This window comes from Drosophila pseudoobscura, chromosome 3 (assembly GCF_009870125.1).
Source record: "Drosophila pseudoobscura strain MV-25-SWS-2005 chromosome 3, UCI_Dpse_MV25, whole genome shotgun sequence".
NCBI classification, from domain to species: Eukaryota; Metazoa; Arthropoda; class Insecta; order Diptera; family Drosophilidae; genus Drosophila; species Drosophila pseudoobscura.
The window spans coordinates 1,166,333-1,186,571 of record NC_046680.1 but is presented as its reverse complement, the minus strand read 5'-3'; the positions used below and the strand labels follow the sequence as shown (position 1 = coordinate 1,186,571).

The following is a 20,239-nucleotide window of genomic DNA, read 5'->3' as shown; positions in this document are numbered from 1 at the left end:
AAGTGTCTTTATGTTTATGAGCGTGATACTCTACATTAACTTTGGGCATATGACCACTTGACATATTGTATACACTACAATACGGTGGGCATATGCTTATTTGGCATACAACATACTACACCTCCCTTTTTAGAGAAATAACGTAATATAATTATGTAGTTATTTTTATTTTTTTTTTATTTTTAAATCCTTTTGTTTTTGGATATTTTGTATGTTGATTATCTATATATATATATATATATATATATGTGTATATAAATCAATAATTAAAAACAAATATTTTTTTTTTTGATTATTATTCTCAATGGTTGATCAGACCGTTTCATGAGGTATTTCAAATTTTATACCTGTATTTTAGCCTATCTTTATGAACTGTTTGTCTCTTATTTTTACTTTAATGGTAATGTTATCTTTATCATCTATGCATATGACCTCAAATGGTCCTATATACCTAGGGTCTAACTTGTGTCCTACTTCGTTTTTTAATAGTACTTTGTTTCCTATTTCTATGCTTATATCTGATGCTTTGTTATCATAATATTTTTTATTTCTGGCTTTATTATTTTCTATTTTCTATCCTAGCTCTTTGATATGCTATTTCTAGTCTAAATCTAGTCATCTATGTTATATAATGGGTCTATTCTAGTTACTTTATTAAAATCTATAAACTGTCTTGGTAATCTGCCAAAGACTAGTTCATATGGACAATATTCATGCGATGCCGAGGGTGTTGTGTTGAAACAATAAGTAAAATATTGTATCCAAACATCCCAATCGGGTTTGTCTGCAGATATGTATGAACGAACGTATTCATTGAATGACTTCGTTCTATTGTCCCCAAGGTCTGGTGGTGGTGTGCAGTGGACGTTATGTTGTCTATCTTAAGATATTTGCACAAATCATTTATGATTGAATTCTTATATTCTGTTCCCATGTCCGTAATGAACGTCTTCATCGGACCGTACTTCAGAATAAAGTTTTCAAATATTGCTTTGGCAACGGTTGTTGCGCTTTTATTTGGAATTGGTATGGATACTAAATACTTTGTTAAATCGCATATTAGCGTAACTGCATATTCATTGCCATTTTCTGAGCATGGTAGTGGACCTATAGTATCCACTATCACTCTATCAAAAGCCATGGTTGGTATTTCCGTTAGTGTCATTGGGGTCCTAATATGAGTTGTTATTTTAGATTTCTGGCATTTTTGACATTTACGTATGTATTCTTTGATATGACGAGTCATGTTTTTCCAATAGTAATGTCTTTTTATTTTCGCTGACCTCCTTGAGTTGGATCGTCGTGAAATTTCGACAGTATCGCTTCTTGATCTTTTTCATTTTCTATTTGGGTCACCGGCTTGAGTAGCGCTACTCGTAATGATTTTAATATTTTATTGCCCATGTTCTTAAAAGATTCAATTGAACTTAATTCAAAGATCTTTTCGCTCGGTGCCATTTTGAGCTGGCTGATCGCAAGTATACCGGCTTGCATTTCAAGCCTTTGCAAGAACTGACCTAAGTCAAGGGTTCCATTGGTATACAGATCGCTAACATCAATTCTTGCTACAACTTTTCTTCCATGTTTTAAAAAACATATCTGATTTTGTATGTGCAAGGCCACTACTTTTCGTACTTCGTCATTACAAATGACTTCATATACGTTGGGCTTAGAAGCGTTGTCAAGAGTTTGCATAGGCAAATCTTCTTGTACATTTCCTGCGCAGGAATTTTTCTGTCTATTTTGTTGCCTGGTAGTGACTTTCAGGACTTTGTTGTGCATGTCTTTTTAGCGATCTTTATTGTAATCCTGGATAGGGCGTCTGCCACGAAATTGTCTTTACCCTTGAGATATTCGACTGTGAAATCATATTCTTCTAGATCTAATCTCATTCTGGTTAGTTTTGAACTTGGATTTGTCATTGAGAACAAATAAGTTAGTGGTCTGTCTTCTGTCTTTACTGTAAAATGTTTTCCATAAATATATGGTCTGTAATGTGTAATTGCCCAGTGAATTGCTGCTAACTCTTGTTCTGTAGTAGTTTTGTTGCTTTCACCTTTGGTAAATGAGCGTGAGGCATATGCAACTGGGAGATGTTTATCTCCATATTTTTGTGTTAGAACAGCTCCACATGCGTGTTTACTTGCTTCTGTAATTATGCAAAATTCTTTATTGAAATCTGGATATTTTAATAATAATAATAATAATGTGGGTTTAATTAAAGCCTTCTTTAAGTAATCGAATGCATTTTGGCATTGAAAGGTGACATTCTTTTTACATAATCGAGTTATGTGCCGTGAATAGTCGGCGAAATTTTTGATGAAACGTCTATAGTAATTGCAAAATGCAACGAATCTTCTAGCGCTATCTGCGTCTGTAGGGACTGGATATTTTTCGATGACGTCATATTTTTTATCGTCGGGCAGAATGCCTTGATCAGTGCACTTGTGGCCTAGAAAAGTCACTTCGTGCATGAAGAAAGCGCATTTTTCTGGATGTAGCTTAAGGTTGTTTTTCCTACACAAGTCAAAAACGTCTGTTAAGTTTTTGATCATGTGGTTTTCGGAACAACCGATGACTATTAGGTCATCCATATACAAGAATGCTTGTGAAGTATTAAGTCCAGAAAAAGCAATTGTCATCATTCTTTGAAAGGAATTTGGCGCTATTTTAAGACCATAAGGTAGTCTAGCGAATTGGTACGAGCCATTGCTCGTTGAACAGGACGTTAAATCTCTAGAGTGTTGTTTCAGCTCTATTTGATGAAATCCAGACATTAAGTCTAGACATGAAAAATATTTGGCTCTACCCAACTGATCAAGAATATCATCTATTCTTGGAAGTGGAAATTTATCGGACAATAATTTTTTGTTTATTTGACGATAGTCAATGACTAAACGACATCTTTTATTTTCAGATCCTGGGAGACCTTTTTTGTGTACAAGTAGTATTGGACTATTGTACTCCGAAACTGATGGTTCTACTATTTTGTCCAGAATGAGTTTTTCTACATGTTTATTGATTTCGTCTTTGTGTGCGTGTGGAATGCTATAATTTTTTGTGTATACCGGGTTGTTATCCTTCAATCTTAGCTCTTGCCTATAAAAATTCTTAGTTGCTATTGGTTCGGTTTCAAGTCCGAATATGTCTGTATACTGTGTGCATAAATCTTTTAGTTTTGTTTTAAATAGTGGCGGCAAGTTTTTAGTTAGCTTTTTCATGACATCTTCGTGTCTATCCTTGCTAATTTCTTGGACTATATCATAGTCACTTAGCATTTCGGTTTTTATTTTATTAATATTTAGGATTTTAGTTGAATTTATTGTATTCAACACTCGGACAAAAATGTTGTTTTTATTGGGAATTGTATTTCCAATGAATATTCCGTCCTCAATTTCTTGATTCGGGATTAGAACAATATGTTCTGTTGACGCTAATTTAATTTGTCGGACAACTTCAGCGCGTGCTGGAAGAATTGTGGCATTATTATCACAAGTGTGTGTGATAGGTATGTTTATTGGGAAGTTAAGATTGTTTGGCCGTATTATTAGAGTGTCACTAGTATGTGTACAATCTAATAGGCAATTGAATTTTTTAATGAAGTCTATACCTATAATGCCATCGCTAGGGATTGGAAAGTTTTGTTCAACTAAATGATAATCGTGTGGTATTATATACTTTCCTGTAGATAATTCTACGAATGCTAAACCTTTTGAAAAAACTGAACCTTCGCCGATTCCTGATATTTTGGTTGATATGTTAACATTAACATTATCAAAAATATCGATATTTTCTTTTAGTATTGAAATGTCTGCACCAGTATCTATTAATAAGGTAAATGTATTACCTGTTTTCAAATTTTTAAGCTTTATAAATATTCCTGAACTAAGATTGATGTTGTATACTATCGCACAATTTGAATATCTTAAGGGGTTTATTGGTTTTCCGAACTACTTTCAGTAGCTCGTACATTTACATTGTTGGCATTGTTTTGGCCTCTGTTTGAGTTACCCTGGCCCCTAGAGTTTCCTCTATTTTGGCCTCTATAATTGCTTCTGTAATTATTTTGGTTATTGTTACTATAGTAATTACCTCTGTTTTGGTAATTACTTCTGTTCGATCTATTATTGCCGCGGTTATTGTAACTTCTACGATAACCGCGACCACTGTTGCCTCTGTAATGAAATACTGTGCTGGCATTTCCAGTTATTTCGGTGCTGCAATGGATGTATTTACCCATTGCGTCGTTGAAAGTATTGAATTTGCCTGCTTCAAGTATTAGGCGCAGCTTGTCATGCTCACAATTGCGAGTCATGGCTGCTATGGACTCTTTCATCGAAAATTTGTTGGCGTTATCTGCGTCTAGCCCTTCATCGAGCTGCTTGCGCAGGTTGTCAATATCGGTGGCATATTGAGATGCCGTTTTTCCTTTTTGTTTAATTCTCCCTTGACGTTATCATTAAGCTTTTTGATTATGCCATCGATCGTTTGTTCACTTTGGACTTTATAAAGGATAGATCCCGTTATCTTTGATTTGATAACTGCAATGGCTAGATCTTCTTGATCTCCTTTAGTCCTATCCGTGTTTTTTAACGCTGTTAAGAAACGTTGAAGAGACTGTTTACTGCCGTCAAACTCTGGGATAGAGGATGAGACTAGTTTCACGTACTGCCGATCTTTTTCTACTTGGTTCATTTTGTCTGATATTGTCATTTCGGTTTTTAGTTCCGAGTCGCTTCCGACGTCGGTGTCTATTATATCTTTGCAAAGGTCTATACTTTCTAATTGAGGATTTAATTCTGTGTCGCTTTCGACTTCAGTGTCTATTATCGGCTTTGATTCATCTATATTGTCTAGTTGACTTTCATCAAAATGAGCTAACGAACCTAGACTTTTTGGGACATGTATCTCAATACCTCATCTTTCTGCAATGGTTGTCAACCTTGTATTCAATGATCGTAATAGCCTTTGGCATTGATGCTGGTTTTCACTAGTTAGCTTGTTATCTCGAGAACTTACTAATTGTGTGATTCTATTATATTGTGCTACTATGTTATTGACATGGTGTATTAGCGTTTCTGCTTTTATTACTGTATTTTTGTTGATGGCCATTCCATAAAATTGTATTCGTTTTCTGCGTGCAATAAACAAGTATTAAGTTAAGCTGAAAATGTTTTTGGGTTAGAAAGTTCCTTACTTCTCCTCCTCGTTAGGTTTTGGGTTTTAGCTTCTTTTGCTGGGAGCCCTGTACTCAGCTATTGTGAGTGGGCGTGGTCCCGCGGTTGGATACACTTCTAAAGCCTCTTGTAGGCTGAGTGCGTCCCTTTGCTCAGTAGGAGCAGCGTCGGCGAAGTCTTGTATATTTTCTGCTGCTGGTGTTTTCGTGTTACTGTCCATCGACGGTGCAAGGGGCGGTCCTATGCCACTCGCACTTTTATTATTGTCCCTTGCTGGGTCTGGTGGAGCCGGTGCTGGTCTTCGCACAGGTTTTTTTTTTTTTTTTTGTTGCCCATGCGCTTTATGTAGCGCTGTCTTTTAAATTTTCTTCTGCCTGGCGATGAATAAAAATTGTTATTTGGCAAGTTTGTCACATTCTGTATTTGAATTGTTGGACTGCAATTTGGTACACATCACTTTAAATGAAAATTGTTATTTGGCAAGTTTGTCACATCCTGTATTTGAATTGTTGGACTACAATCTGGTACACATCACTTTGTAGTTCAGTTTTATTGTATCTTTTCGATCGGTTTTATATATTTCGGGCAATCTTTGGAATCTGCGTGCTGTTTTAATGTTTTTACTTCTAACATTTACGTGTGTCCTGTCACGGTCGCCATGTAGAAATGGAATCGTAATCGAATTGAAACAGCGAAAACACTTCTGTTCTTTCTTCGGGTTGTATTCGGAATGGATTCAATTTATTCTTCATAAACTTATTTAGCCTAAAGTACATAAAGTTCTTGGTTGGGTTCTGTCGCTAAGGGCAGCGGCAGAACGGGATCATGTAGCATGCCATATATATGTGTATATTTATGTTTGTAAGAATGTATATGCATATACATTGGAATGCTCATTTGGCCACTTGGAATATATTGCCGACACTGCAGTTCTCACGCTGCAGGCCAGTCCACATATAAGGGACTGATCGTATTACGGCTCTTGATTGTGGCTATGTTACATTAACATTGCGTCAAAGTGTCTTTATGTTTATGAGCGTGATACTCTACATTAACTTTGGACATACGACCACTTGACATATTGTATACACTACAATACGGTGGGCATATGCTTATTTGGCATACAACATACTACACTACACTAATGTATGCTGATGATGTTAAAATCTGTCTGTCTTACTCTGATTGGTATTTGCACACACGCCTTCAACTGGATCTAAGTGAGCTACTATTGTGGTATTCAACTAATCTTCTTTTTATGAACCTTTCCAAATGCAAACTTATGACTTTTTACCGTCGCGCTCCACATTTTGTCTCATATGTTCTAGGAAATCATGTCCTCGAGCGAATTTCGAGTTCAAATGACCTCGGAGTCTTTTTTGCTTTAAAATCCATATAGCTGCAACAGTAAATAAAACTTAGGGTGTTTGAGCGTTCATCAAGCGTTGGTCCAAGGAGTTTGACGACCCGTACGTTACGAATTGGTTAGTACGGGCTATATTGGAGTATTGTTCTTGTGTGTGGAGCAATATAAAGAGCAATTTTTAATCTTTGCCCTTCGTAGCTTTAACTGGGACTCGGGTAGAATCTTGCCACCCTACCGGACTAGGCTAAATCTTACTGACCTGCCGTCGGTGCACCATCGCAGAATATGCAATGGCGTAATGTTCGTGCACAAGCTCCTTCTCGGGATTGTTGACTCCCAAACTCTCCTGGGTCAGATTGACTTGGCCGTTCCATCTAGACCTACCCGTACTTTTAGGCTTATCCGTTTACCCATATGTAGGTCTAATTATGCCTATTATGAACCTTTTAGGGTTTTATGCCATAATTATAACTCCCTTTGCTATACCCTATCCCCTGAACTGTTTTTTTTATTTATTTATATAAAGCTAATAACTAGTTAAAACTAGGTATTAACAGGGTGTGGCTATAGCTGTTGAGGCCTTAAGCTCACTATAGTATTAATTTACGTTTGAGGATGTATGTATGTGCTTATATACATATGTACAGGGTTGGTTCTATACGTTATTATATGTTGTGGAGGAACTATTATCTAAAATACTAATTGTGTATATGTATATGTACAGGGATGATTGTTTATGAGGTTATATGTAGTGAATGATTTTAGATTGTTCTAGATAGTTGAGGACTATTTTTGCGTTTTTGTTGTTAGGGTTGGAGATGTATTGCATGGGGTCGGTGTTATGGAATATTGAGGATCTTTGAAGAGAGAGGGCGGGGCATGTGTATAGTATATGTCTTATGTCTATAGTTGGGTTGTGGCACAGTGGGCATGCGTTGGAGGATGTTTTATCCATGTAGTGGGCATTGGTGAGTCTTGTGTGCCCTAGTCTCAATCTATTTAGGATGACTTGGTGTCTTCTGTTAAGGTTGTTTAGGAGTTTGGGGGGAGGATGAGTGGAAGATAGGTTGATAACTTGTTGGTACCAGGGGGAAGTCTTAGTGAGGAGGTCTGTTTGTTTGGATATGAGGATTTTCTTAAGTAATAGTGAGATGTCGTTAGAATTATGGTTGGGGGTATATATGAGGGGTAGTTTGGAGGTAGTTTTGGCTGCGGTGTTAGCAATTTCGTTCCCTTTTATGCCAATGTGGCTAGGTATCCATATAATTGTTATTTTTGGGAAAAGTTTGGTGACGAGGTTACGGATTGTGGTGGGGTAGTACGAAGAGTTGTTGGGATTGGTAATTGCGGATATAGAGGACAGTGAATCAGTTCAGATAGCGTATCTTCCGCGTTTGTTGCGGCTTAGTAAAATGGCTTCGTGGATAGCTATGATTTCGCTGGAAAGCACTGAGGAGTACTTTGGAAGTAGTCCGGATGTTATGGTTGATATCTCCTTGCAGATGCTATAGCTGGTAATGCCTGCTGCTTTGGACCCGTCTGTGTATAGGAAGGTGTGTTGGTGGAGGTTGGATTTGATGGAGTGGAAGAGTTGGTGGAAGACTATTGGGGGGGTGGTGTTTTTATCGTGTTTGGATAGGGTGATGTTGGTTGCTTTAAGGATGGTTGTCATGTTGAATTTATTGGTGTTGGAGGTTTTAATCGGGGAGAACGGTATGAGGTTATTCTGGAATATTTGTTTGGGTCTGTCAATCGTGCTAAGCAGTCTGTGTTTTTTTTTTTTTGGTTTGTTGGGAGTGAGTTTAGGGGGTGTCTTTAGCGTGGATGAGGTTTTTAAATATTTTGCCAGTTAGAAAATCTCGCTTGTTTTCCAAGGTGTGTAGGTTGGCTTCGGATAGAAGGTTGTTAGTGGGTGTGGTGCGGAATGCACCCAGGGCGGCTCTTGTTGCTGCGTTTATCGTAGATTTCAGGCGGTTAAGCTGGCTTTTTGGTGCGTAACCGTATATGGGGAGGCAGAAGTCGACTTTGGATATGATTAGAGATTTGATAATTTGTACAAGTGATGAGGTGTGGCAGTTGTATTTTAAGGACGAGAGGTGTTTGATAATGCCTAGTGGCTCACCTAGTGGCGAGGTCAACTTTGAGTTTGTTGATGTGAGAGATCCAATTGTATTTGGTGTTGATTGTGAGCCCAAGGATTCTGAGTGTGTCGGTAGCTTGGATGGTTGTGCCACCGGTGAGTATCTTGGGTTTGCAGTTGTGTTTGCGGCATATATGAAGGAGTTGGGATTTTTCTTTAGAGAGGATTGAGCCTGAGTGGTTGCACCAGTCGTCTATTTGGTTAAATATTGTTTGGATGTTAGTTGTGGGACTTTTTTGTTTGTTGTGATTGATGAGTAGGTGGAAGTCGTCGGCGTACGCGCAAAATTTGATTTGTTTGTGGAGGGAGATGATATCGGTGAGTGAGTTGTAAGCTATGAGGAAAAGGATGACGGATATTGGGGAGCCTTGGGGAATGCCATTATTTAGAGGGAAGATATTTGATAAGCTTCTGCCGGTTTTGACGAGGATTTTCCTGTTGGACATAAACTTCTTAACATAATTAAGTATTCGTGGCCCTACTTTCCATTTTTTTAGTTGGTTTATTACGGTGTGAATACCAATTCTGTCGAAGGCTTTGGTGAAGTCCAGCGAGATGACTGTGAGGTGTTTTTTCAGGGCGATAGCTCTGGTAGCTAGGTGGTCTACATAAAGTAGACTGTCTAGTACAGATTTGCCTCTTTTGAACCCTAGTTGGTTGTTGTGGATCAGGTTGTTATTTAAAACAAACCACCACAACCTTTTTGCGACAATCTTGTCCAGAGTTTTGGCTAGGCATGAGTTTAGGGAGATGGGTCTGTAAGATTTGATATCGGTTTGGGGCTTTTGTGGTTTTAAGATGGGAAGGACTAGGCTGAGTTTAAGGGATTGTGGGATGGAGGAGTCGAGTATCTTGTTGTAAAGGGTTAGGATTCTGGTTTTGAGAGGGTAGGGTGAGTTCTTTAGCATAGAGTAAGAAATTCGGTCTAGACCAGGAGTGTTGCCTTTCAAGGTGGACAGTGCTGATGTGTATTCGATTAATGTTATGTCTTTCTCGATTTCTAGGGCTGATGGTGTTGGGTTATAGTTAGAAGGGGTATTAATGAGGAGTTTGTTGGACAGGAATGTTGGGAGAAGTTGAGGTCGTCTGCTTCTTCTGACCATGTCTAGGCAAAGGAGTTGGCTATTTCGGATTGACAGGTTGTTTGTGATTGGGTGTACGGGTTGTGAATGGCATGGATATTTTTAGTGGGGTTAAGAACGCAGAGACGTCTGATGTTGGACCATTTTGTGGTTGGATCTGAGTTTGGGTGTATATGGGTTGTGAACTCAAGGATCGATTTTCGTTTGGCTTCTCTAATTGCTCTTTTAAAACACGCTTTTGATTTTTTGTATTCTATAATGTTATGGTTGCTAATGTTGTGCTTGAGGTAGTTCCATTTTACGGCTTTGTCTCTGTATGGGCTGTATGTTTCCTGAAGAGGTCCCAGTCTGCGTTTTTGAGATTGAAAGTAGGTTTAGGGGTGAAGGGGAAGGGGGATAGGGAGAGGGAGTGTTGAATAGTGTAAGTAAGATGGCAAAGTGGTCAGAGCCGTAAAGGTCATCTATCACTTGCCAGAGGATCTCTGGAGCAATTCTGGATGTTGCAAGTGAGAGATCGATGTGGGTAAATGTGTTGTGTGTTGAGAAGTGGGTCGGAGTATTGTCATTAAGTAGGATGAAGTTCGAGCGGTCTAGGAATGAGGCTATTGTTTTCCCTCTGCAGTTGGCCTTAGGTGAGCCCCAGTAAGGGTGCCAGCTGTTGAAGTCTCCTAGGACAATGGTGTGGTCGTTTGCCGGGGTGAGGACGTTTTGGAGGTTACGGGTGTTGAAGGATTTGTTAGGGGAGATGTAGGCGGATATGATATTGAGGTTTGATTTGGACCTTATGGTGCCGCCTACTGCGTCAAAGTCTGCGTTGAGTTGAATTTGGGTATGGGAGATGGAGTTGTGAATGAGGAGAGCTGTGCCACCGAAAGCATTTGTGGGGTTGTTGTTGCAGTATAGGCTAAAGTTAATTGGGATTGGGAGTGAGATGGGGTTCGTTATGTGGGTTTCATGTAATGCAATAATTTGAGGGTTGTGGGATTTCATGAGTGTTTGTAGTTCTATATAATTATTCTTGTATCCGTGGATGTTCCATTGGATTATTTTGAGCATTATAAGTTAGTGGGAGTAGTGTTTTGTTTTCTTAGTGATAGGGCTTAGTGGTAATTACTAGTTTGGGTTGATATTTAAAGATCGTCTTCGCTGTAAATTTGGTTTGCTAATGCATTATTTGATAAAAGGGCTAGGTTTGCGTTTGGGGTCTTATTTTTTTCAGTTTTATCTTTGGCTTTGAGGTGTTTGGTAACCAGGTTAAGTTTGTCTTTTTCCTTAGTCTGGCTTCTGAGTTTACGGTCAGAATCTTGGATAGTTTTCGAGTTTTTGGTATTTTTAGCGTAGTTTCGATGTCCATATCCATTTCTTGTTGTTGACTGGGGGGGTGTAGTTGGGATGAAGTTGGCTTAGGGTTGATTGGATGTGTGTTTGGGGTGATGTCTCCGTAGTCTTTGATTGGTCTTATTTGGTGTGATTGGTTATAGGTGGGCGATGATGAGGTAGATGTTTCAGTGAGATGAGGTTTTGGTTGTTGATGGCGGGCTACTTCAGCGTATGGTCTGGATTGATGGGGGTTCCGTTGATGGTAAATTTTCTTTGCGGTAGTGAAGTCTACTTTTTCGATTGTTTTGATTATTGTGATTTCTTTTTGTTTGAGGAATTCTGGGCAATTTTTGTCTATGGGGCTGTGGTTATTCTGGATGTCGGTGTTGAATTTGCAGTTACTGCAAAACTTTGGCTTAGAGCATAGTTCATCGTCAGCAGGGTGCACTTCTGAGCAGTTAGTACAGATCTTTGGGGATCTGCAGTATTTAGAAGGGTGGCCGTATTTTTGGCAGTTGTGGCATTTAAGGGGGCGGGGTGTTTGAGGACGTACGTTCACTCGTTCGTAACCGATCATTAGATGTTGAGGTAGAGTTGGTGTGTCGAATGTGACGATGATGAGTCCGGTTTCATGGAGTACGTTGTCTTTCTGTTGAAGTATTTTGGTTGCGTCTATGACTTTTTGAGGTTTGAGTTCTTTTTTGATTTCGTCTATATCAATGTTCCGCAAGTCGTTGGAGTAGATTACCCCTTTGGAAAAGTTTATTGTTTTGTGTTCGGTTGCTATTACTTCGAAGTCGTGGAATTTGGTGATTTTCATAAGTGTAGTAGCCTGGGCTGTTCCTTTTGTTTTGACTAGAAGTGATCCGTCTCTGATTTTTTTAACCGAGTCTACTTCACCGCAACACTGGTAGTCTATGACTTTTTTTATTATAAAAGGGGAGGTGTTTTCGAAAGATTTGTTATCTTTTCTGTTTAATGATATGTATTTTGGTTCTAAGAATGCTGTTTTGTCCCACTGTGTGAGCAATTTTGGGTCTGGTGGTCGCGACATTGCGCTCGAGCTTGGGCTGCTGCCCGCTTCACTTGGATTTGTAACTGTTCACTTGGTGTGTTTGTTATTGGCTTTTTTGGAATTTGCTTTGTGCACTTTAATTTTTTTTTTGCGTGGATTTTGTTGTTAGATTTGCGTTTGCTGTTGCTTAGCTGCTGGCGCGTCTTTACTTGACGGAGTCTAGACTGGCACTGCCCCTGAACTGTATCTTAAACTAATTGCTTGCAATATTTATAATCACTTAAATTTAGCTAAATAAATATTTTGACAAAAATAAATAAATATCTGACATACTTTGAACTCGCAGAATATTTTGTTGGTCTGAGGACTAAAATTAAATTTGCAATATATATCTGAATGATTATTCTTCCGTTTCTTCTTATTTTTAGGTGGCAGCAGGAAATCTCTGAAACAGTATTTGAAACTGTAAATATTGAGACCGATAAGATCGAACAAAAAAAGAAAGCTAAACAAAAACAGCACTTTGATGCAGACGAAAAAGAATCTGATTGCATTCTACACGGGTACATAAAAAAACTAGGAGGATCTTTTGCATCATTGTGGCAGACAAAATATGCAAAATTATATCCAAACCGGTATGTTATTTTTATATTTTTCTACAATAGACCGTGGAAATTAGGAAATATGTATCAGATAAGTGGCTACTTTTAAAGAATGCACATAGAAGTAGAAATTAATCTAAATTATATTCTTAAATCTGAATCACCACACAATGTATGTTGCATCCTGTATCAGGTGTCATTTATAACGTATAGGTGTAATCCATTAATCTTAATACTGGTATAGTATGAAACGTGTTAGTACGTAAGTATTAAAAACGTTTTAATAGTTTTTCGGTCCTACAAAAAGTGGTAAGCAACACGAAAAAAGTAACAAGGAATATGCAAGGATGCGGGTTTTTTCTTTTCTTTTGTTTCTTCAATACCTTTTTTGACGCCGATGCAACGTACACGTGTTTTGTAATTGTAATGTAATGAAAAATGTATTTGTTCTTTTCGGTTTTTTTAGAACGCTCTTTTATGTATGTTTAATAAACTGTTCTGGAATAATTGCAGTGTAACCATTCCAAACTAATAATAAGGTTTATTAGGTTAGGTTAGGTTAACCCGGACGGCCCACAACGAGGCCACGCATAGGCCAGTATGGCCCTTAGTTATCTAGATAGGGGGGTATGAACCATCGCGGGAGTGTTTATGTGGTTTTAAAGTCCTCGAGAATCGATGTGTTTTTATCATACGCCAGCAGCCAGATGCCAGCACCGGGGCGCCCAGGTATTTCCCCCTAAGCCTTATGAGAGCCGGACAGTTGGAGATGAGATATTCAAATTCAGATGAGATATTCAGATAGTCACAATGCGTTCGGTAACTTGTAAGGCTCCGGTCAATATTGCAAGGATTATTTATTGGGGAAAACGTCATAAAGAATTAATTCTACCCATTAATGATTCAATTAGTATGGCACTTGGCACAAACGAGAAATAGTTCGCCTTCCATAGATGAAGATATGATGAGGATGAAGTGTCCAAAGTTCTACAAAACACTTCATCTTAGAGCGATCTGTGTCACAACCTCGACAAAAAAAAGAACAGTTAAAATAGCGCCTCCGCAGCTTTGCGCGAAGACAACAATAACTGCTTCAGAAAAATTTCAACACAATCGAATGTGGCTCAATGATGAGGAATTGCTTTACGAGGAGGACTCTCGTCTTATGTCATCATCTACTTCACCGCCAATAAAGCGCACCCGCAACAATGCTGGGGCAGCGAGTGAGCGCCTCTCCGACGCCCTCTCGCCTCAATTGCTGGAGATGCTCAAAGACCGTTTCGAGGAGCAGACCAACCAAATTGCGTCCCATGTCCGAAATGCAGAGCAGCGCATCCTCAGCAGTCTCATGGAGCGCTTGGATTCGATCGCTGGTGAGGTAAAACAGATGGGTGCCAGAGTCATCGATTTGGAGCGGGAAGTGGTTGATCTCCGCTCCCAGAGGGATCGGCTGGATGAACGGGTTGAGCGGCTGGACCGGGAAGTGGCTGATCTTCGCACACTGGGTGGGAGAGTGGGTGGCATCGAAGCGAGATTGGCAGCCGAACACATGGCAACGAGCGCGTGTGAGCTGCGAATCCACGGCGTTCCCTTTGTGGAGGGAGAAAATGTGAGAGCTCTCTTCAACAAGCTCTGCTTCAATCTACAGCTGACCCCACCACCAAGAATCCGAGACGTATTCAGGGCCAGACAAACACAACACTCAAATGTCGATCCCGTTATAATTGTTAAAATGGAAAACGTCCGCGAGAAGATCAATCTCCTCAGTAAGATTGGGATTTACCGCCGCGAGAGTAAGAGACAACTGGGCTTACAGTTCTTTAGTTTCGACTCAGAAGCTGCTGTTTACGTCAACGAGCAGTTTTTAAGCGAGAACTATATAATATTCAAAGAGGCCATGCGAATGAAGAAGCACAAAATTCTAGCAGCTGTCTTTACTCGGCGCGGCCTCGTGCATGTATGATCCTATGATACAGAGAGCGTTCAATGCATTGAGCGTATGGATGAGCTTTTGTCGCTCGCACCATCTAATGAGCCCGCACAGTCTCTCCCCCTCTCTTCGACTGCCTCCCCCACTCGCGCCTCGGTTGGATCGGAAGAAGCAGCAGCAAATAGCTTTCGCTCTTAATAACTTACATACTGCTCTCTTAATCTTATCAGTTAGGTTATTGTTTTTATTATTTTATTTTCACAGTTCTTACACACAGTTAGTTTATTGTTTTTCAAATATCGAGTTTGCGCCCCTAATAAGTTCTCACTTTAATAATGAATGGTGAGATAGGTAGTTCCATAGCCGGTAGTATGATTAAAATAATTAGTAACCATAGAAATGGTCTCAAAGTTGTACACATAAATGCACAAAGTTTGTTAAGGAAAATCGATGAGTTTAGATTTCTCTTTACTCAGTCAAATGTAGATGTTATATGTGTATCTGAGACGTGGTTTAACTCTGATCTATGTGATTTGTCAATTGTGTGTGATGGTTATGTTGTTTTTCGTTCGGAACGTATTGGGCATGCAGGTGGCGTTGCTATATATGCTAATACAAAATTAAAATGTAATGTTAAGTGTACACAACCTACTGAATTTCCTATTGAATATCTCTTCTTGGAAATCGCGAGCAAAATGAACAAGAAAATTTTATTAGCCTGTATTTATCGACCCAATTGTACAATCGACTATGAGCCACTTTTAAATATTATCTCGGACATCTCGGTGTTATACACTGACATTATACTTGCAGGTGATCTCAATAGCAATCTCTTGAAAGAGAGTCATCTATTGGATAACTTTGCCTCCCTGGGCTTGTACGCTATTAATACAACATTGCCTACACATTTCAGCAATACCTGTGATACACTTCTTGACATTTTCTTCACTAATGACCATAGCAAGACCCTATTATATGACCAGGTATCAGTACCAGCATTCTCTAAACATGACCTTATCTTCCTGACATATGACTTGACTTTGGACCATAAAGCTAATTCCTTTACTTATAGAGATTTTAAAAATATTGACTATAATGAACTTTACCTAGAATTTACTGCGTGTGACTGGGCTTCCATTTACCTTTCTCCCTTTGTTGACTGTCAATTGAGTGTTTTGAACAACAATATTCAGTACTTGTTCAACAAATTTATACCACTAAAAACCAAAGTCACCAAACCAAGACAAAATCCATGGTTTAACAACGAGATAAAAAAAATAACGCATCAGCGAGATGTTGCCTACAGTAAATGGAAGCGGTATAAAACGGACTACTTCCGTTTAAGGTACAAAGAGTTAAGAGCAAATGCTAACAAAAGTATAAGATCTGCTAAGCGTAGTTACTATAAATCTAAGTTCCAAAATTGCTCTACCATTAAGCAAAGATGGAAAGAAAGAATAGTATAGGAATAGGCAAATGTAAACAGAAGACTGAGCTGGACATAACTGTCGAAGAACTTAACAAAAAGTTCTCGATAATTGATGTACCTGAAGCGACAAGTAACACGTACCTGAATAGCGTTCCACTTGGTGATAATAGTTTTAGCTTTGTGTGTGTCAATCAATGTGATGTCCTCGCGAGCATACTTAAGGTGAAGTCTAACGCAGAAGGTCTCGATAACATTAGCCCGAAATTTGTGAAAATCTTACTTCCTAAGATTTTGTCTCACATCACTTATATCTTCAACACGGCTATAACTACGTCCTCGTTTCCAACGGAATGGAAAAAATCGAAAATTTTACCGATCCGAAAACCCAACAACGACTTTAGGCCCATTTCAATACTTCCGTTCCTGTCAAAAGCTCTAGAAAATCTCACGTCCTTACAGATTGAACACTACCTGACTAACTACTCGTTATTAAACAACAAGCAGTCAGGTTTTCGAAAAAAAAGAAGTTGTATAAGCGCTGTAATGGATATCGTCGAAGATATTCGACAGCAACTCGATAAGAACTGGGTTACGTTTTTAACACTTCTCGACCGCAGTAAGGCGTTCGACTCAGTCAACCATAATATTCTCTGCACAAAACTGACCAAATTATTCAACTTCTCAGGGACTGCGGTCAATTTTGTAAAATCGTACCTAACAAATAGATTGCAGACAGTTGTATCCGGTACATATGCTTCCACTTTTAGGGTTCTTACACGGGGAGTCCCTCAGGGATCAGTACTAGGCCCCTTACTGTTTTCCATATATGTTAATGATCTACCCAGTGTCTTGTCTGACTGTGAAGTACATTTATATGCTGATGACGTCCAAATTTATGTTAGTAGTCCCGTTAATGAAATAAATCTATGTGTCAACATGTCCAACAAAATGCTTTCCCTAATTGAGAAATGGGCAAAAGAGAATGGCCTGGGAATAAATCCAAGAAAATCAAAATGTATTGTAATTGCCAAAAAACGGATTGATACAAAAAATCTCGTGAATGTACACATAGGCAATACACCTATTTCCTACGAAGATTGTGCAGTTAATCTGGGGATAACATTCAGTAGCACTCTATCATGGAGTAAACATATTTCAAAGGCAACTGGACGTACATATGGTCTATTGCGTCAGCTCTCAGCATCTAAAACTTTTTTGCCAGAAGAAATTAAGTATTAATTGCTAAAGTCATTCTCATCCCCACTCTCTTTTATGGTGTAGAGATTTTTGGTCATTGTGATGCTCGTGACTTGCACACATTAGTAGTATGCTTTAATTCAATTGTCCGTTATGCTTTTAATTTAAGTCGTTTTGACCATGTTTCCCACCTGACTCGTAAAATACTTGACCTCAACTTGACCCCATGGATAGATTTTAGAACCTTAGTATACTTTCATAAAATTGTGACCACCCAAGAACCGATTTACCTTTACCGCAAACTTAACCCCGCTACATCACAAAGAACTAACAATTACATTTGTCCTCGAATTCAAACGCTTTACTCGAAGAGGCAGTTCTTCATTAATGCTATTCGCTTATGGAACAATCTTCCCCATAGCATTAAAACCATTAGGAGCGCAACTCAATTTTACTTTAAAGTCAAAAAACATTTAGTTAATCAATAAAATTAAATTAACAAATTCATTAAAAAAAAAAAAAAATAAATAAATAAAAATAATAGAAAAACAAATAAAATAGTAGAATAAATAATCAAAATTTAAAAAGTAATCAAAATTTTGTAAAAACAATTATAAGTGTAAGCTTTTCAAAAATGTTAAATGTATCTATTAGATTTAAGTAAATAACTTTCCACAAGGATGCGTAAGGTGACTAGCGCATTAAACATAAGTGTAAACTTGTAGCGCTAGGATAATGCATGAAATAAACAAAAATAAACAAGAATTTTCTAGGTTTATCACATTTCATACAACTGTCCCATGTGCCGCAGCCAGACAGTGACCTGTTAGTATGCCCACTAACAATCTGGCGTCCCTTCGTGGTAGGTGCAGTAGGTAGTGGCTTCTCAGGTAGTAGTTTCTCATTGCGTTTTTTGCACATGATTTTCGAGGTTCTGCAGGTGGTGGTACTCCTGCACCTACTTTCGGTTAGTGATCTGGCCTACTTCTCTCGATCGCTTTTCAATGTCCTAAGGGAGACAGGCACATTCTCGGCTCTCCTATTCGCCAGCCTGACGCCTTCCTTAGCTAGTACGTCCGTCGCCTCGTTTCCTTCGATGCCTTGGTGGCTGGGACCCCAATAGATCCGCACTGACGCTGTCGTGCTTGGGGTGTCTAGTGCCTCCCTGCTCGCCCAGACACTTTTGGAACTGACCGCGGACGCCTGCATGGATCTAATTGCGAATTGGTCATATCTCATTGGCTATCGGCGAATAGATTGACCGCATCGTGTGCTCGGTCTATGACCTGCGCGATCTCTAACCTTCGATATGCTGCATCGGTCCGGTAGCTTATACGACAGCCTTATTTCAGGGTCTGTGCAGTATAAGCCCGCTCCTACTGCTCCGTCCATCTTGGAGCCGTCCGTATAAATGTTGAGGTGCTTTACTTGGTTCCTTTCTCATTTTCTAGTCTTCGGGTCCAAAAGATGAGATAGTTTTTATGTCGAGGCAACTTTGGTGGTTTATGTAGTCAGTAGATTTGGTCATGTCCCTGCCAATTAAACTGTGTCCGTGTCCTTGTGTCGACATGTTTTCTGATTCGATAAGGTACTGCCTTTCCTGCAATCAGGCGAGTGTGAATGTCCAGGGGGTGGATTCCAAGTACAGTTTCGAGTGCTTTTGTTGGGGCTGATCCTTTAATATAGAGCAGAGCCTGTCGCTGAGTTTTTTGCATAAGCTGTTTGGTATGGTATGTTTTCTTTTCGGTAGCTTGTCACCACACTAGGACACCAGCAGAGTTGGTCACACCAGAGATGCAATTCCAGTGCATTAGAGCAGATGACAGGCCCCATGTGGTTGAGCATTTTCTTAGATGGATAAACTGCAAGGGTTTTCCATGAAAATTCGCTGTCCAGTACTGTGCTCATGTATTTGACCTGTGTTTTTGGGGTCAGCCTAGTTTGGTCAATTTTTGGATAGAATGGATCAGCACCTTGTACATTTTGGTAAAGAGGATGAGGTCCTTTTGTCCGCGTTGATACTGAGTCCTACTTGTTCCGCCCACTCTCTTATTTCACCTGCATCATGCTGAGGTCGTCGACCTCCATATTCCACTGTGGGGAGACAGGACACCACCCTGAGGTGTGCCTAAGTGAGCCGCGTTCGATTGTACTCGACTACAACTAACGAGTGAAAATCCAACATCTCTTCCATTTTTTTTTAAGAAGGGATTTAGGGCTTATCGTTCTAAACTTCTTGGGACTAACACGGCTGCACTGCCTTCGGTAGGAAGACAACTCCCGAGGTTCTCCATTGGATAGGGATATAGCCCGTACTTAGACATGCTGAGTATATTGCACAAAGCCATGGGGTAAAAACATCTTTGGGCTGTTTGAAAACAGCTTCCGGTGTTGCGGTTTCAGGTACTTTTTCGATGTTGGAGCAGAAGCTGCTTTACGAGTTTCTTTGTGCCTTACGTGTTTCTTTCTTGTAGCTCCTAAGTAGGATTTTGTATTCCTCATTGACGATCCCTTCGTTTGCTTGTTTGGATATCTTAAAAAATTCCTTGAGGTTGTTCCTTTGGAGAGAAAGATCTCGGTTCCCCCAGAGTGGTTTGCACCTCTTCTTTGTTCTTGAAGGGTTGCACGATACGTGGTAGGCATCCAGTAACTCCTTGAATAGGGTCTCTACGGACTTCTTTATATCCTCCGCAGATTTCACTGAGTCGCGGACTCGCGAGCTTCGAACTAACTGATTTTTTAAACTTTACCCAGTTTTGTGTTCCTCCCCCACATTTGATACGTCTAAGTTAGTGGATAATATAAAGTCTAGGAGTGATTCACGTATGTCATTGCTGATGGGCGTTGTCGTCTGCACCAATGAGAAATTGGAGATTTTGGGTGCCGGCTTCTGTCACCAGACTCCTAATTTCTACCGGTGCTGCGGGCCTGTCGTGTGCCATGTAGCAGAAAGCTGCCAAAAGGCGCTTTTCCTCATTCTC

The 20,239-nt window shown here is 39.5% G+C and overlaps 2 protein-coding genes and 1 long non-coding RNA gene across 6 annotated transcripts in view; 2 read left to right on the top strand and 1 right to left on the bottom strand.

The window, feature by feature from the left end:
- The window catches only part of Gprk1 (G protein-coupled receptor kinase 1), a 235,484-nt gene that overhangs the window by 180,308 nt on the left and 34,937 nt on the right, over window positions 1–20,239 (top strand). For all 4 annotated transcript variants that reach the window (XM_033378235.1, XM_033378238.1, XM_033378236.1 and 1 more), the window contains one exon: window positions 12,529–12,735. In XM_033378235.1, the coding sequence (XP_033234126.1) occupies window positions 12,529–12,735 (207 nt within the window). The remainder of the gene's footprint in view (window positions 1–12,528; window positions 12,736–20,239) is intronic.
- LOC26533230 (uncharacterized) lies at window positions 3,908–5,943 on the bottom strand. Its single transcript, XR_001450740.2, has 2 exons — window positions 5,198–5,943; window positions 3,908–5,134 (listed from the first exon to the last, which is right to left on the bottom strand). It is a non-coding gene; the product is annotated as an uncharacterized lncRNA (long non-coding RNA).
- Window positions 12,760–14,687, top strand: LOC117183640 (uncharacterized). Its single transcript, XM_033378240.1, has 2 exons — window positions 12,760–13,635; window positions 13,769–14,687. The coding sequence occupies exons 1-2, from the start codon at window positions 13,513–13,515 to the stop codon at window positions 14,663–14,665; spliced, it is 1,020 nt and encodes a 339-aa protein (XP_033234131.1). The 5' UTR covers window positions 12,760–13,512; the 3' UTR covers window positions 14,666–14,687.

What these genes read in the sequence shown, in the direction of transcription:
- LOC117183640 (XM_033378240.1), top strand. Translation starts at nt 13,513, where the DNA reads ATGCGTTCGGTAACTTGTAAGGCTCCGGTCAATATTGCAAGGATTATT. An exon ending in TGGCACTTGGCACAAACGAG is followed by an intron (nt 13,636 to 13,768) that starts AAATAGTTCGCC and finishes GCGCCTCCGCAG; the next exon opens with CTTTGCGCGAAGACAACAAT.